This window comes from Hypanus sabinus, chromosome 8 (assembly GCF_030144855.1).
Source record: "Hypanus sabinus isolate sHypSab1 chromosome 8, sHypSab1.hap1, whole genome shotgun sequence".
NCBI lineage: Eukaryota > Metazoa > Chordata > Chondrichthyes > Myliobatiformes > Dasyatidae > Hypanus > Hypanus sabinus.
In genome coordinates this window covers 72,359,520-72,378,129 of record NC_082713.1, presented here as the reverse complement: position 1 = coordinate 72,378,129, position 18,610 = coordinate 72,359,520, and the positions used below count along the sequence as shown (strand labels likewise).

General features: G+C 43.0%; 1 protein-coding gene across 1 annotated transcript in view; it reads left to right on the top strand.

Moving 5' to 3' along the window:
- LOC132397635 (5-hydroxytryptamine receptor 2C-like) overlaps positions 1 to 15,183 on the top strand; it is a 109,440-nt gene extending 94,257 nt beyond the window's left edge. The window contains exon 4 of the mRNA XM_059976407.1: positions 15,031 to 15,183. Coding sequence (XP_059832390.1) covers positions 15,031 to 15,183 — 153 coding nt within the window. The remainder of the gene's footprint in view (positions 1 to 15,030) is intronic.
- Positions 15,184 to 18,610: the final 3,427 nt, after the last annotated feature.

Sequence of the window (18,610 nt, the reverse complement as noted above, 5' to 3'; positions counted from 1 at the left end):
CCACACTAATCCCATTTGCCTACATTAGGTGTCAATATCCTTCTCATCGATTTCCTCAGATTTCACCAGTCACCATTTGCTCTGCATCTCATCAGAGTTCAGAAGTTGAATATATTGTCCTATGCACAAGTACATGTATGAATGGGTACAATGAAAGGCTTGCCAGCGCCAGCACATGGCATCAGGTAAGCAGCAGTCACAAGATAACCATAAACATAATTTTTGCAAGAAATACAAGAGAACATTTTACTTAACTGCTCATCCAGCTATTTCTTCAATGTTGGGAAAAACCCAGCCAAACAGTGCATTCCAGATCCCAATCACCACTTTTCCTTTTATGATAAACCTCTTGTTTTTTTTAAACACATCTGTGGATGGTGAAGGTATCCTCTTTTCTTTATGAACTTCATGCAAAAAGGGAATTGCTGTCTGTGCATTGCACCAGTTAGGGTAAGATTAGGATAATTTGGCAGATGAGAAACTGATGCAGGGGGCAGAGTTTCAGATTTCTGGATCATTGGGACTTCGTCTGGGGAGGGTATGACCTGTAAAAAAGGGACAGGTTGCACCTAAACCCGAGGGGTGAGCAATATCCTTGTGGGCAGGTTTGTGCAGGGCTTAAACTAACTTGGCAAAGAGAAGAGAACTCGTGTGATAGGGTGGTTTGTTTACAAGCAGCAACAGTGTGTGAGACGGTCAGAAAAGACAGGCAGATGATAGGGCAAAATTGCAGTCAGTGGGATGAGTTGCAGGGTAAAAGGGAACAAAATCAAAAAGGATGGCAGATACAGGGTCAAAGGTGTTATATTTGAATGCACTGAGTTTATAAGATAGATGATCTTGTAGCACAGTTAAATATTTGCAGGTATGATGTTCAGGACGTTACTGAGTTGTGACTGAAAGAAAGTTATGGTTGGGAGCTTAACATCCAAAGATAGATATTGTATTGAAAAGACAGAAAGGTAGAGGGGGGGGGGGTGGCATAGGATTAGAAGATGTAGAAACTTTGTGTGTCGAGTTAAGAAACTGCATGAGTAAAAAGACCCTGGTGTCGGTTATATACAGTCCTCCAAACAAGAGCCAGAATGTGGGCTACAGATTACCATGGGAGATAGAAAATACATGTCAAAAGGACAACACTATGATAGTCATGGGGGTTTCAATATGCAAGAAGATTGGGAAAATCATGTTTGTGCTGGATCCCTAGGGAGACAATTTGTAGAATGCCTACAAGATGGCTTTTTTTTTTAGAGCAGCTTGAGGTTGAGTTCACCAGGAGGATCAGCTATTCTAGTCTAGGTGTTCTGTAATGAACTGGATTTGATTAGGTAGTTTATGTTGAAGGAAACCTTGGAAGCCAATGATCATAATATGATAGAATTAATCCTGCAGTTTGAGAGGGAGAATTTAAAGTCAGGTGCAACAGTATTACAGTGAAGTAAAAGGGATTACAGAGGCATGAGAGAGGAACTGGCCAAAGTTGATTGGAAAGGGACACCAGCGGGGATGATGGCACAGCAGCAATGACTGGAATTTCTGGGAGCAATTCGGAAGGTGCAGGATAGATAAATCCCAAAGAAGGAGCAATATTCTAAAGGCAGGATGACGCCACCATGTCTAACAAGGGAAGTCAAAGTCAACTTAAAAGCAAAAGCAAGGTCATATGATAGAGCAAAAATTACTGGGAAGTTAGAGGATTTGGAAACTTTTAAAAAACAACAGAATGCAACTAAAAAAAGTTATGGGGGGGTGAAGATGAAATATGAAGGTAAACTAGCCAAACAAAAGTCTTTTCAGATATATAAAGAGTAAATAAGAAGCGAGAGTAGATATTAGACAACTGGAAAATGATGCTGGACAGTTAGTTGGGGGAGGAATGGTGGAAAAACTGAATAAATATTTTGCATTGGTCTTCACTGTGGAAGACACAAGCAGTATCTCAGAAATTCAAGAGTGTCAAGGGGCAGAAGTGAGTGCAGTTGCTATTACTTGGAAGAAGGTGCTTGGGAAACTGAAAGGTCTAAGGTAGATAAGTTATCTGGACCAGATGGACTACACCACAGGGTTCTGAAAAAGTTAGCTAAAGATACTGTAGAGACAGTAGTAATGATCTTTCAACAATCGCTAGATTCTGGAATGGTTCTAGAGGTCTGGAAAATAACAAATGTCACTCCACTCTTCAAGAATAGAGGGAGGAAGAAGAAATGAAATTATGGGCCAGTTAGTCTGACCTCAGTGGTTGGGAAAATGTTGGTCGATTGTTAAGGATGAGGTTTCAGGGTACTTTGAGGCCCATGATAAAATAAGCCATAGTCAGCATGGTTTCCTCAAGGGAAAATCTTGCCTGACAAATCTGTTAGAATTCTTTGAAGAAATTAACAAGCAGGATAGACAAAGGAAAATCAGTGGATATTATGTAGTTGGATTTTCAGACAACATTTATTCAGGTGCTGCACATGAGGCAGCTTATTAAGATATGAGTCTATGATATTACAGAAAAGATAATAGCATGGATAGAAAATTGACTGATTGGCAGAAGAAAAAGACAGGGAATAAAGGGAGCCTTTTCTGAGCAGAGGTGTTCCACGGGAGTTGGTGTTGGAACCAATTCTTTTACATTTTACAGTATGTCAATGATTTGGATGATGGCATTGATGGCTTTATGGCCAAGTTTGCAGACAATACAAATATAAATGCAAGGGCAAGTAGTCTTGAGAATGCAGAGAGGCTGAAAAAGGACAGACGGTTTAGGAGAATGGACAATAAGTGGCAAATTGATCACAGTGTCAGGAATTGTATGGTAATACAGTTTGGTAGAAAGAATAAGAGCATAGACTTTTCTCTAATTGTGAAAAATCTTGGGAGCCTGAAAGTTGAAAGTTGCCTCACAGGTAGATAGGGTAGTTAAGAAAGCTTATGGGGTGTTAGCTTTCATAAGTCGAGGGATAGAGTCTAAGAGATGTGGTGTAATGATGCAGCTCTATAAAACTCTAGTTAGGCCACACTTGGAGTACTGTGTCCAGTTCTGGTCGCCTCACTATAGGAAGAAAGTGGAAGCATTGGAAAGAGTACAGAAGAGATTTACCAAGATGCTATCTGGTTTAGAGAGTATGGATTATCATCAGAGATTAAGGGAGCTAGGGCTTTACTCCTTGGAGAGAAGGAGGATGAGATGAGACATGATAGAGTGTACAAGATATTAAGAGGAATAGACAGAGTGGACAGCCTGCGCCTCTTCCCCAGGGCACCACTGCTCAATACAAGAAGACCTGGCTTTAAGGTAAGGGGAGGGAAGTTCAAGGGGGATATTAGAGGAAGGTTTTTCACTCAGAGAGTGGTTGGTGCATGGTATGCACTGCTTGAGTCAGTGGTGGAGGCAGATACACTAGTGAAATTTAAGAGACTACTAGACAGGTATATGGAGGAATGTAAGATGGGGGGTTATATGGGAGGCAGGGTTTGAGGGTCAGCACAACATTGTGGGCTGAAGGGCCTGTATTGTGCTGTACTGTTCTATGTTCTATGAGTCCTCATGCAAGATTCCCAAGAAGGCTAATTTGAAGGTTGAGTTGGTGATGAGGAAGGCAAATGCAATTTTAGCATTCACTTTGAGAGGACTAGAATATAAAAGCAAGGACATTATGCTAAGGCTTTATAGACACTGGCAAGCCTCTTTTAGAGAATTGCAAGCAGTTTTGGGATACTTACTTAATAGATGTGCTGACATTGGAGAAGGTACAGAGGGAGTTCACAAAATAATTCCAGGAATCAAAGGAGTGATTGATGGTTCTGGGCCTTTACTCACTGGAATTTAGAAGTAAGAAGGGTGATCTCATTGAAACCTATCAAATGTTAAAAGGCCCAGATAGAGTGGATGTGTAGAGAATGTTTCCTATGGTGGGGGAGTCTAAGACCAGAGGACACAGTAGAGAGATGTCTATTCAGAATGGGGATGACAAGGAATTTCTTTAGCCAGAGGGCAGTGAATCTGTGGAATTCGGTGAAACAAGCGACTACGGAAGCCAGACTATTGGGTGTATTTAAGGTGGAGGTTGATAGATTCTTGATCAGTGAAAGGTTGCGGGAAGAAGGCAGAAGAATGGGATTGTGATGGAAATGAACCGGCCATGATGAAATGGTGGAGTGGGCTCAATGAGCTGAATGGCCTAATTCTGTTCTTACTTCATCGCACCCTGGGTTTTCCGAAAATGAACTAATCTGAATCTTAAAATCTCTGCTATGTATGCCCCTAATTGTCTTACATACCTAGATCAAGTCTCTGTTCAGCCTCCCACGCTCCATGAAAAACAACCCAGCCTGTTAAGACTCTGCTCATTCATGAAATAGGAAGTACGGTGAACAGCTTGGAAAGCTGCTGTCTCACAGAACAGAGAACCCTCAGGGTTTAATCTAAATCAGGATCAGCTGCATTATCAGTGATCATGTCATGAGATTCGTCCTGTGTGGTAACAGTACAGTGTCTTCAGTGATGGATCAAGTCTCCTCAAAATTTTTATGAAGTATTACACATTAAATGCTGGAGGAACTCAGCAAGTCAGGTGGCATGTATGCAGGGGAATTAACAGCCAATGTTTTGGGTTGACACCCTTCATCAGGGCTGGAACGGATAAAGCAGAATTTTACTTTGCTTAATGGCTAACATATGTGGTACCTTTTTAAAGGTTTTACTGAAGCTAATGTAGACAAGCAGTCACACTGTATCATCAGTACACGTTGTAACTTCTAAAACATTCTACCAGATTAGTCATATTGGATTTCTCCCAGAGAAAACCATGCTTTGATTAATTATTTCCTTTCCAACTGTAGATTTATCAGGCTGCTATGGACTTCTTCCAATAATTTCTCTATTACTGATTTTAAACTCACAAGTCTGTTCTTAACTGGCTTTCATCTATCTGTCTCTCCGTCCTCAGTCAGGATCCTGAGGAAGGGTTTCAGTTCAAAATATTGACTGTTCATTCCTCTTTATAGATGCTGCCTGACCATCTGATTTCCTGTCTGTATTTTATGTTTGCTCCTGTAGCATCTCTTGTGTTTAAGCTACGATATTTGTTGTCTTCTGATCGTCTGGCACGCCAGTAATTCTTTCTTGTTCCCCCAACCCCCAATCCCATCAGGCAGAACATAGAAAAACTTGAAAACATGTACCAACAGACTCGATAGAGAGCTTCTATCCCACTGTCATAAAACTGTTCAATGTCTTTTAATCTGAAGATGAAATTGATCTCCCAATCAGCATCAAAATTTAAACCATTTTTCTCACTGCTCTGCACCCTCTCTACAGCAGTAACACAATATTCTGAATTCTGTTATTGTCTTTCTTTTTATACTGCCTCGATATACGTATATTTGAAATGATCTGTTTGGGCGGCGTACAAAACAAAAGCTCATGATATCTCAGTTCGATAATCAATTGCCAATTACTGTGGATGGCTCCGCTCAGTATCCATGTCCTACCTGAGCAGAGGAAGGAGGTGCTGGCTGCATGACATTAATCATAAGGGGAGGTGGGACAAACTTGTATTATTTTCTCTGGAACTTCAGAGGAGAGATCCAATAGAAGTTTATATAATGAGAGGCATAGATAGAGTAGATAGAATCTTTTTTCTTAGGGAAGAAATGTCAAATTCAGAGGGCATAGCCTTTAGATGAAAGGGGTAAAATTTAAAGGGGATGCATGGGGAGAACATTTTTTTTAAAGAAACAGAGTGGGGGCTGCCCTGAACACACCTCCAGTGCTGGTAATAAAAACGGATGTGATAATGGAATTCAATAGGCTTTTAAATTGGCACATTGATATACAGGGTATGAAGGGATGTGGACGATGTTCAGGAAGATGAGATTAATTTCGATTGCCATCATGCTCAGCACCGACATCATGGGCACTACAGCCTGTTCCTGAACTATACTGTTATATGTTCTAAGGGCTCGTGCTGATGCCAAAGTTACTTCAGGTGAAGAATTTCAGTTCTACATATTAGCCGTTCCAGAGTTTCTATTATAAAGCTACCAGTTGGGTGAAATTACCACCAAAATTATTCCTGATAACCCTGAATCAGAGGCCACAGTGTCTCTTATATTGTTTATGCAATCTGATGATCTCTAGTTACAGGAGTATGGGGAATAGAACCCTTCAGTTACTGCAGAAAATAATCACATGGCAACAAGCTAAACTTAGTGTGCCCTTGAGCAGAGGCAGACGTTTACTTAGATCTGTGAGTAGGTGAACATGGACAGCAGCCAGTTAAAGGATGATCAAAAGCTGAAAACCTGAAAGTGAGACAGAGCTTTGTCAGATCTAAGAATGAAGCAATGTTATGCTAGATTATTAGTCAACTTTACTGCAGCACAAGCTCCATCAACTACTAAAGATGAGTCATGTTGGTGGGAAGGATTGGAAAATGGATAACCTTAACAGTGATTCCTTTGTGCTGCATTATCTCAAAGTCAAGCTACCTGGCATACAGTGGTTGGACACAACTGAATGGCTTGTAGTCCATTTCAGAGGACATTTAAGAGTCCACATTGAACATTGACATTAACCACTTTGCTGGTGGGTCTTATAGGCCAGACCAGGTAAGGACGGCAGGACTCCCTCCCAAAAGGATATTAGCCAGATGGGTTTTTACGATTTTTTAGATCATCAGATTTTTTTTATTGCATTCAAATTCACCATCTGCCCTGGGGGGATTTGAACTCATATTCACAGTGTATAACTGGTTCTCTGGATCCAGGGGTAATTACCACTACACCAGATCTCTCCATACTGTGGGCATACCTACAACCCAGGGACTGTAGTGGTTCAAGAAAGCAGTTCATCACTACCTTCTCAAGGGCAACCAGGGGTGGGCAATAACTGCTGGCTTAGCTGACAATGCCCACTTCCTATAAATGAATAAAAAAAACATGCATTATACAAAAATGTTACAAGAAAAAAAAACACAATTAGAACAGAAGAATGACACAAAGTGAATTTTAGTGCCAAGTGATCAAAGTGTTCATAGTGATGTAATACTGTAGTGATAAGTGTTGCCCCAGTTGATTCAAGAAGCAAATGGTTAAAGGCTGATTACATTTGTTCTTGAACCTGTTGTTACTGATGATCTAAAATTCCCTTACAATACATCTAATTGTGGAATGACTGGCCATGTCACAGACAGCCAAGCTCCAGCAAGCTGCTATTTCAATAATGGTAAACAGATAAACTAAAAATTGATCTAAATTTCTACCCCAGTCAAGAAGGTTTCAATAAAATCAAATGCCGATGTCTGAGCCTTGCATCTGTTTTCTATCTATGAACCGAAATAATATTAAAGATGCTGTCCATTCAGATACAAACAGGATGCAGACAAATGTAACAATCGGTTCTCTTGAAAACTATGGCGTGACTGTAAGCTGTAAGTCAACAGAAAAGCTCATTAAGTCTGGATTTATTCCAACAACCTGTGAAAGCGGGAACATCAGAATTATTACAGAGGGAAATGAAATGAACAAATCGTCAAAATGCTGGTGAACGATTTCCCATCAAGATTTTTTCTGTGAAAAATGATAAACATCAAACAGAAAGTTCTTTTGGTCACTTAATTACCTTTAACCTCATAACAAATAAAAAAAAGGAAAATGGGAGATGAATCAATAATTTTTTCATTGTTGTGATTTCTATATTATAAAGTAAGGATACAGTGCAAACTTGGGAAGATATTTCCCGAAAAACCTCAAGAAGTTTTTTGCTTACATGCCACAGACACTGGCCAAATCTGACAAAAGGTCAGTTAGAGGAGGGGACATATCCCCTTTAATCACCACTGAGAATACACCATTTATTGAGCATTTTTTCAGTCTGTAGTTCTGGAATGGCAGCAATAAGGACACTAAAGAAGGTTATTTTACTATCTGAACAATACAATCTTACTGAGATAGAGCAAATATACAAACGCTTTGGTGACTGCCTTGACCAGACAGTCTTCAGAAATTTAAGATTAAATTTATACTCTATAGATAGTAGAAAATGATGGCATTGTTACTGGAGTAGAAATAACTAGAACTATTTAAAAAGACTTGATTTTGTGGCAAGTATATAAACATGTGTTAAGTGACTCATTCTGACACAAGTCCAAATAAAAATATGCAAATATTTCATAATGATGCCATGAGCTATTTACTAAATAAGGTTACATGGAACTGGTTGGAGATGCTAAAGAAAAACCAAAACTATGAAGGAATTCCGAGAACATAGGATATATTGGCTATGAAGGCAATGCTTTGAGTGTTGGTCTGTTTTCCTGACATAAACAAAATATACTTATCCAATAAGATCATAATATGTCAGCATTACAGAAAATCAACTCTGCAAACGTCAATACTGCTGACCACTCTAGCAGGTTATTATGTAAAATTTGTGGACAACTTTTTGATTTTAATCAATAGCCACTTGAAATGCTTAAAGTAAAGCATGTGGAGGAATTCAGTTCCAAGGAATGCACAGATCCACCCTTACCATAAGTGTTCTCCCACAAGAGATTACATCAGTTGGTAATATACTGAAGAGTTTGGTTCAGGTTGAAGAAAATATGATGAATGGTGCAATAAAAAAAGCTATTTCATTTCTCATTGCCCAGCTGCAAATGGGGAAGTAGAAGGATCAGCTCACATGATGAAAGAGTCATTAAAGGAACATTTGTTGCAAGGTTGATCAGATGTCACTAACATTTTGCCATATTTTTTCAAAATATAGAAAAAAAATTATACTCTACAATTAATTGTTTTCCTTGCACAATATAATAACAATGCGTGCAAAGGAAAGTAACTGAGATTTCTTTTACCCTTGAGTGGGCCTACCTAGTTATCCTCTTGCTCTTGATTCTTTGTATAGAATGACTTAGGATTCTCTTTAGTACTGCTAGCCAAGGACTTTCCCATTTCTGCCCTTTCCAATTCACACCTTGAGTTCTTTTCTCAAACAAGAGAAAATCTGCAGATGCTAGAAATCCAAACAACACACACAAAATGCTGGAGGAACTCAGCAGCATACTATGGAAAAGAGTACAGTCAATGTTTCAGGCCAAGGCCCTTCACTAGGGCTGGAGAAAATAAAGATGAGGAGTAGAGTTAAAAAGTGGGGGAGGTGATGCACCATCAATAACTCACACTGAGACGTAAGGCGAGATATCGGCTTTTATTGACTGGAAGAAGGAACCAGGAGTGAGTGACCACCATACTATGTCCTGGAGACTGAGGCCGAGCGTCAGGCCTCAATCACCTTTATACAGGGGCCTGTGGGAGGAGCCACAGGAGCAGTCAGCAGGGGGCGTGTCCAGACAGGCACATAGTTCACCACAGGAGGAGAGGGAGAAACACAAGGTGAAAGGTGAAACCAGGAGGGGGAGGTGTGAAATAAAGGGCTGGGAAGTTGATTGGTGAAAGAGATACAGGGCGCAGAAGGGGGAACCTAACAGGAGAGGACAGAAGGCCATGGAAGAAAGGGGGAAGAGCACCAGAGGGAGGTGTTATGATATACTTGTACATGCACTAGTGAGCAGACGATTAAAGTTGGTGCGCATGCGCCGTTGTTTTTATCTGAAATATCTGTCTCAAAACATGATGGCAGCGGTGGTGCTCAGAAAATTTACTTTTTTCAACTGCAGTGCCCGATTTTTTCAACTTGCAGTTGGCAGCATAATAACAGCACAACTCTGAAACATAGGAGGATAAGAAGAATACCAACTGAGACAAGCAACCAGCCACAAATAGAGACAGGTGTAGTAGCATTGCCTGGAAGTGAGACAGCAGAATCTCAGTGGCACCCAGCACCCGGGGGCGACCCTGTACCGGGGAACCATGGTCGGACCAAAAGCACTCTCCCAGTCAATGGCATTTGCCCGCCACCGACCATGACGGTCAACTGCGGACCGATAGATGGATGGAAGACATGGCAGCAGATGTGGACTAACTACAGCGTCGTTGCACAACTGCACGAACAAGTTCCAGCATACAAGATGGCATTATTTTTGCATGCAGTTGGACTGGCAGGACTTGAGATCTATGACAGTTCAGTGTTTGCAGATGAGGCTGAAAGCCAAGACCTCACAAAGATTTTAGCTGCATTTGACAGATATGCCACCGAGGAGAAAACTGAGGCAGATGAACAGTACTTGTTCAACAAGCGATGTCAATCAGGTTGGAATGATGCAATCCCTCCACCAACCTCCCCCCCCCCCCTCGGTTCATTGCCTGGGGGCTTCGATGTATCGTACAGGATTCAATGCACAATTCCGTCTCCATGAGACAATAGCCAGTATCAATGGTTCCGCCTTTCGGAGGCCAAGACACATTCCAAACTCCTTGTGGATTCTGCATGTCTTTCTCTCATTCCCTGGGACTCCTGAACTGACTTAATAGTGACCTTGCGATTCTCAAAAAGGACGGGGCTACGGATGTAACACCCCCTTTCTTCAACGCATTTTTTACCATCGGAATAAAACGAAGTAATACAAAGTCTTACAGGATTTTAGAATCTAACACAACACCAAAGTTTTTTTTCTACAGAGTAATACAGTTATACATTCAATTCAGTCTCTAGATGGTTACCGATTGCATTGTCACTTCCTTTGATACCTTAACATCTTGTACCTTACTAAAGTCTTGTAGCATCAGACTCCAATTTAGTAACCAACTATTTGTAGGTCTTATTTTTCTTTAGCAACCAAAAACTAAAGAGTTGTGATCTTAGCTTACAGGTATACTACAAAAGTTCATGCAAATACTAATCTCTATGTTGCTTTCAAACTGAACAGGCAGGTTTCCATGGGGTTGTCTTTATTATTCACATGCTTTGTCAAAATCCCGTAAAACCAGCTTTCGCTATTTAAAAATGGCGTCCCCACTAACCATCGCCTCTTTTCCGGTTAATTCCCACGTGGGGAGCTTGGGCTCCCTGGCGAAATAGGTTTTCGTCTGCTCCTTCCATAGAAGTTATTTTATCAACAATGTGCCCCAAACTTAGACCATCTTCTGAATTTCCACCCAATTCTTTAATTTTACGCAAGTTGCTAGTTTTCTCTTCAGGACCCTTCAGGTTATTAGTTTTCAGTTCGAACTCTTGGTTCAAACAGAATTTCAAATTCTGCCTTTTCACACCACACTCTGGAATAACAATAGCGTGTGGGGCCTCGTCACCTTCCAACTCAACCTGTAAGTGATCCACAGGCTTTGTGGTATCACACCATTGTCTCTGTAGCCTGGTTGCTGCCTTTGATATCAATCCAGCCTTTAAATTTTCTTCATTCAATTTGGGAACTACATATTTCCCATTTCCTTCGATAATAATATTCGTTTCCCCACTTTTGATCTCTGCATTAACTTTTAGCACACCTTCGAGCACAAACACCTGGGAACTCTCACTTCCCACTATTACCAAGGTTAACCCTTTCTTCCCTGAACCAAGTCTATCTGACCCACAAGGACTGCTTTCCTTTTCAACTGAATCAAATACCTCAGACTTTTTCTGAGCTCCATTACTAGGTTCAGCACCACGTGCATCCATATCTTGGACACACTCAAACGGGACATTTGCCTCTTCCAGGCTTTCAATACCTGTACCTGGTCCAAATTCTAAATTCCCCTGATTCTCCCAGCTACTCTCTGGGCAACTCCCTTCTGGAGTAAACTCAACCCCGTGGGCTGAAACAACCTCATCTGCCAACCCAACAGACTTCTTCAAGGTAAGGGCATCCTTTTCATCTAGGGCTGCCCTCATTTCATTATCGGGAACACCTTTAGAATTTTCAACTTCTTCAAACAGTTCTGCCAAACCAGACAGATCATCCATGTCCAACTCTGGTCCTTTTAACAGCTCTAACTGTTCCTCATCTTTATTTTCTGCCTCAAGAACTTTTCTCCTCGCTAAGGGCGGGTCTACCACCTCTCCCTTACTCTCTTTCACTTTACTACTCTTCATTTTACCACCCTCTAAACCCTCGTGGTACAGGGTCGGTAAAAACATCTTGGCCAAATCGATACTGGCCTGATTTAAACTGCTCCCTTTCTCAGCTGCCTTTCTCGACATGCTGCGAGTGATCGTGCATGCGGGATAGATCTGGGAATCTAGGGGCGGAGCCTCAACACTCACAGGCTGTTTTGTCAGCATCATTGCTGCCCAAACCTTACCACCGGTTAAATCATTACCCAGAAGGACGTCCGCGTCAGTTCTCGGGAATTTTGAATGCACCCCCATTTCAACTGGTCCAGAGACTAGTTCACAATTCATAATGACCCTATGCAAGGGCACCATTTCCGTCCCTTTGCCTATTCCTTTCACAGCTACCATTCCCATCTTGCGACCAAAATCTAGTACCTTACTGCTGATCAATGATATTTCAGCCCCCATGTCTCTCCAGATCCCTACTGGAACTGGTGTGACTCCCTCCCTCACAGACACGGTTCCGTTTGACATACAAGTCTCAGACCCTTCCTGTACTTTGTCTACCTGGGCATCTCTTGTCGATTTACTGATTACCACGGCACATCCGATAGGGACCACTGCTTTCCCTTTTCCTGTCTCTTTCCTCGGAGCAAAGCACCTAGATGCAATATGCCCCCCCCCCCTTTCTGCAATTAAGACAGGTCAAGCCCAGAAATCTCCGGCCGTCTTGCCGTTCCCCCTCGATCTTACCACTAGCTCCCGGCGGGACCTCTGCCTCAGCCGGCGGACTTTCTCTATCGGTCCCACGGTCTCTCTGGGAACTTTTATTCGAGGAAAACTTTGTCTTGTGGGTTAGGGCGTATTCATCTGCGAACCTAGCAAATTCTGAGATGGACATTCAAATACATCCGGATAAACTCCGAAACACAACCTTTAAATTCCTCAATCAGAATTAACTCACTGAGATGCCAATAATTCTCGTCCACTATTTCCACTGTACGCCAATGGTCCAAGAGCACAGCCTTCTCATAGGCAAACTCGGTATACGTCTGATTCCCCCCTTTCTTTAAATTCCTGAACTTTTGTCTATACGCTTCAGGTACTAACTCATAATTCTGGAGAATGGCTGCCTTTACTTTGTCATAACTCTCCTCCTCTTCCTCCTCCATGGAGAACGCCATATATGCTCGTTGTGCCTTCCCTTTTAACACACTTTGTAACAACGCCACCCACTGCTCTTTGGGCCACTTCTGATTCACTGTCACCTTTTCTAAAAGCAAGAAATAACTATCAACATCCGTCTCCTCGAACGGAGGTACTAACCTCAACTCCCGACTAACATTAAACCGCTCCTCTCGGTCTGACCCTTGATCTCTTCACCCTTGCCTTAACTTCTCCATCTCCAAGTCATGTTTCCTCTGTTTCTCTGCCTCCCCATACTCTCTCTCCTTCTCGGCTCTCTCCTTCTCTTTCTCAGCTGCTTCCAGCTGTTTTAACTGAATTTCATGCTCTCTTTGTTTCTCAGCTCTTTCTTGCTCCTTCTCTTTCTCAGCTGCTTCCAGCTGCTTTAAGTTAATTGCATGTTCCAACCTTAATTTCTCCAACTCTAACTGAGCCGTTCCACTAGCTGGTACCTTTTCAGAGATATTTTCCAATACCTCAGCTGCAAACACATTCTTCCCAATATAATACTGAGTTATTGCCCTTCGCACCTCCCGCTTTTTCATGGACAACCTCACCTCTGTGAGGTTTAGCCCTTTTGCCAGATTTATCAAGTCCGATTTGGTGGCCGCCTCTAGTGCCCCTAGAGTCAGGTTTTCTATAAATTCATCCACATCCATCTTTGCTGGTTTCCTGTCTGGCTACACGCGTAACCAAATCCAAGTTTGGACTTACAAGCCCGATTCACTGGCCTCCCAATCTGGTGTCAAATCTCAAGACAAGAACCCCAACTGTTACATACCCCGTAACTGGGTCACTTAACAGCAAAGATAGAGAGGTCCGTTGAAGTCTGATGGTACTATTTTTAACAGTATTTATTGATAAAAATACACGAAAATAATATCAATGCAAACATAATACTAAATCTAAAAGCGCGGGTATAATAATAATCAATAGATTATAACAATCTATCATTGTCTAGGGGATCATGTATTGTCCAATGGAAATATAAAAGTCACTTTAGTTCATTCAAGCTGTAGGCTGCAGCTTTTTTTTGGTTGGAGAGAAAGACGGAGGTTTAACTTGCCCATTCCTTTTATGATGTCAATCCTTCGAGAGTCGTTGGGGACTGGTTTCCCCTTTGTGTTAGCTAAAGCCATGCTTCCATGGCAAGACCCACCAATTCCGAGGCAAATGGAAAGGGACACACGTGGGCTGTTTCCACCAGCTTTCGCTATTACACTGTTACAGGAGTTCTAGCGTTTCTTCTAGTGCGTCTGAGGGGTTGTTCCCACAGACCCTCTTTTATCCTGACTCACAGGGTCTCAGATGTCAATCAGGTTGGAATGATGCACTCCCTCCACCAAGCCCCCCCCCCCCCTCGGTTCATTGCCTGGGGGCTTCAATGCATCGTACAGGATTCAATACACAATTCCGTCTCCAAGAGACAATAGCCAGTATCAATGGTTCCGCCTTTCGGAGGCCAGGACACATTCCAAACTCTTTGTGGATTCTGCATGTCTTTCTCTCATTTCCCGGGTCTCCTGAACTGACTCAATAGTGATCTTGCGATTCTCAAAAAGGAGGGGGCTATGGACATAACACAAGAGAGAAAGCTAACGCTCAATAACTGCATTGACATCTGCAAAAGCACAGAAATGGCTGAATCACACCTACAAGCATTCAGTACAGCTGCAGATAGCAGGTCCACTACTGTCCATGGGATTAAACCTCGCGCTAACAAGAAAGGTTCAAAGCATCCTGGACAGAAGGCTAGCGCCAGTGGTGGAGCCGGAGCAAAAGGCACCTTGAACAGCCACAGAAGCAAAGTGAACCCTTGTGGCACGGAACATGCAAGAGACAAGCAACAATGCCCAGCATACAGACAGACGTGCAAGATGTGAGGCATTTGAAATCACCTTGCGAAGGTATGCAAGCAGAAGCCCCTGCATGGAGCGGAAGCACAAAGCGATGACCAAACCGACAGCGACAGCAGCACCGAGTTTATCGACAATGTCGTACCGGTGGTCAACAGTTTGAAGACAAAGGATGACGTAATCGCATCAATGGAAAGCCAATAGATTTCCAAGTTGACAGTGGGGTGAGCATTAACATTTTACCCCACAAATACTTGGAGGGAGTAGATTACACACTAAGACAATGCACAAAAAAGCTGATGATGTGGAACAAGACCACCATGGATGCAGAAGGGCCGTGCAGAGTGAAATTGTGTAACTCCATGACGAACTGCAAGTATTCTGTCGGATTTGTCGTGGTCACTGATGACTTTACACCATTGCTGGGAAGCAGGGCCAGCCAGCAAACGAAGCTGATTACGGTCAATGATGACAACTTTCGCAGGGTGCATGCATCTACACTCAAAGAAAAACAATACACACCAGAAGAACGCTATGCAGAGGAGTTTGATGATGCGCTCGAGGAGCTTCCGGGTGCAGCCCACCTGCAGATTGATGAGGAAGTTCAACCCACAGTGTTACCCCACACAATATCTACCTCACGCTATGAAGTGGAAAGTGAAAGCTGAGCTTGATCAACTGGTAGACGGCAAGGTGTTAGCTCCAGTCCATGAACCTACAAGGTGGGTTAGCCAACCAGTTGCAGAGAAGAAGAACAGCAATTGACCCTCGACCATTGAACAAAGCACTGAGGAGAGAACACAGCCCCCTTCCGGTGATAGAGGACATTTTGCCAGATCTTGACCAGGCTGAGGTTTTCAGTAAGCTTGATATGAGTTCTGCATTCTGGCAAGTGAAACTGGACAGTGAACCAAGCGTGCTCACCACCTCCAACATACCTTTCTGGCCGTATAGATGGCTCAGACTTCCGTTTGGAATCAATGTGTCATCAGAGATCTTCCAGCGCAGACTGCATCAGGCGCTGGAAGGACTACCGGGAGTGATCTGCGTCGCAGACGGCATTCTGGTGTACGGAAAAGGGGAAACGCAGGGAAAGGCAATGGCCAATCATGATGTGAAACTTGAGCAGCTATTAGAGCGTTGTGCAGCGCAGCATATCAGGCTCAACAAGGACAAATCTGTCTTCAGGGCAACAGAGATACCCTTTTTGGGGCATCTCATCACAAATGAGGGACTTCAGCCCGATCCTAAAAAGGTCGCTGACATTCTCAAGATGCCAGCACCCACAGAAGGGCAGGGAGTGCAGTGACTGATCAGATTTGTCAACTAACTGAGCCGTTTTCAACCAAGTCTCTCAGATACCCTGGAGCCAATAAGACAGCTGACAAAGCCAGATGTAGCATGGGAGTGGTCAGCTGAGCAGCAAGACGCTCTCTCCAAGGTCAAGCAGATGGTATCCGAAGCACCGGTGTTAGCACACTACAACGCTAAGGAAGAGCTAACCATCCAATGTGAGGCCAGCAACATAGGCTTAGGGGCAGCACTCCTCCAGAATGGGCATCCGATTGCATATGCAAGCAGAGCGCTAACTGACACAGAAACGCGTTACTCAGCAATCGAAAAGGAAATGCTCGCAATTGTTTACACATGAACGTTTCATCAATACACTTCTGGCCGCTTCACGAGAGTACTCTGCGATCACAAGCCGCTCGAAATGATAGTTAAGAAGCCATTGGTGAAGGCACCAAAGCGCCTACAGGGAATGCTTCTTCGCCTGCAGAGCTGTGATTTCGACATCACTTACTGTCAAGGAAAGCTCATGCACCTCGCGGATGCGCTATCGCGAGCAGTTAGCGGTACTCCAGGCCAGGAGAACAGCTTCGACGAAGTTAACATGCTATCACACCTGCCAATCCGTAATGAGCGTCCAGAGCAGATTCGCAGCAAAAGATGATGCACTACAGATGTTGAAACGCGTAATCATCAGCGGGTGGCCGAGCAAACGTGACGCACTACCAGAGCAACTCACAGCTTACTATAGCTACAGAGATGAGCTCACAGTCCAGGACAGCTTAACCTTCAAAGGTGAATGTGTCATCACACCACAAAGTGAACTAAAGCAAACAAAGGAAAGAATTCATTTTTCACACTTGGGCATAGAAGGATGCCTCAGACGTGCACACAAATGTCTTCTTTGGCCAGGCATGAGCAGCGACATCAAGCAATATATTGCTAAATGTGATGTTTGTCACACATACGAAATGAGACAGCAGAAAGAATCACTTATAAATCATGAGATACTTGCTTGGCCATGGAAAAAGATAGGTACCGACCTGTTTACATTGGAAGGAAAAGAGTACCTCATCACCGTTGATTACTACAGCAACTTCTTCGAGGTAGATCTTCTTTGCAATACAACCAGGGCAGCCATTATTCGCAAATAGACAATAGACAATAGACAATAGGTGCAGAAGTAGACCATTTGGCCCCTCGAGTCTGCACCGCCATTCTGAGATCATGGCTGATCATTCACTATCAATACCCAGTCCCTGCCTTGTCCCCATATCCCTTGATTCCCCTATCCATCAGATATCTATCCAGCTCCTTCTTGAAAGCATCCAGAGAATTGGCCTCCACTGTCTTCCGAGGCCGTGCATTCCACACCTCCACAACTCTCTGGGAGAAGAAGCTCTTCCTCAACTCTGTTTTAAATAACTGACCTCTTATTCTCAATCCATGCCCTCTGGTACTGGACTCTCCCAACATCTGGAACATATTTTTTGCCTCAATCCTATCAAATCCTTTAATTATCTTAAACGTTTCAATCAGATCCCCTCTCAATCTCCTCAATTCCAGCATGTACAAGCCCAATCTCTCCAACCTCTATGCATAAGACAGCCCTGCCATCCCAGGAATCAACCTAGTGAATCTACGCTGCACTTCCTCAATTGCCAGAATGTCCTTCCTTAAACCTGGAGACCAAAACTGTACACAATATTCCAGGTGTGGTCTCACCAGGGCCCTGTACAAATGCAAAAGAACATCCTTGCTCTTGTATTCAATTCCCCTTGTAACAAAGGCCAACATTCCATTTGCCCTCTTCACTGCCTGTTGCACTTGCTCATTCACCTTCATTGACTGGTGAACTAGGACTCCTAGGTCTCTTTGCATTTCTCCCTTACCTAACTCGACACTGTTCAGACAATACTCTGCCCTCTTGTTCCAGCTTCCAAAGTGGATAACTTCACATTTATTCACATTGAATGACATCTGCCAAGTATCTGCCCACTCATTCAGTCTATCCAAGTCTCCCTGTATTCTCCTAATGTCCTCTTCGCATGTCACACTGCCACCTAGTTTAGTATCGTCAGCAAGCTTGCTGATATCGTTTTCAATGCCCTCATCTAAATCATTGACATAAATCGTAAAGAGCTGTGGTCCCAATACAGAGCCCTGTGGTACCCCACTAGTCACCTCCAGCCAGTCTGAGAAACACCCATTCACTGCTACCCTTTGCTTTCTATCTGCCAACCAGTTTTCTATCCATGTTGAAACCCTGCCCCCAATGCCATGAGCTCTGATTTTACTCACCAATCTCCTATGTGGCACCTTATCGAATGCCTTCTGAAAA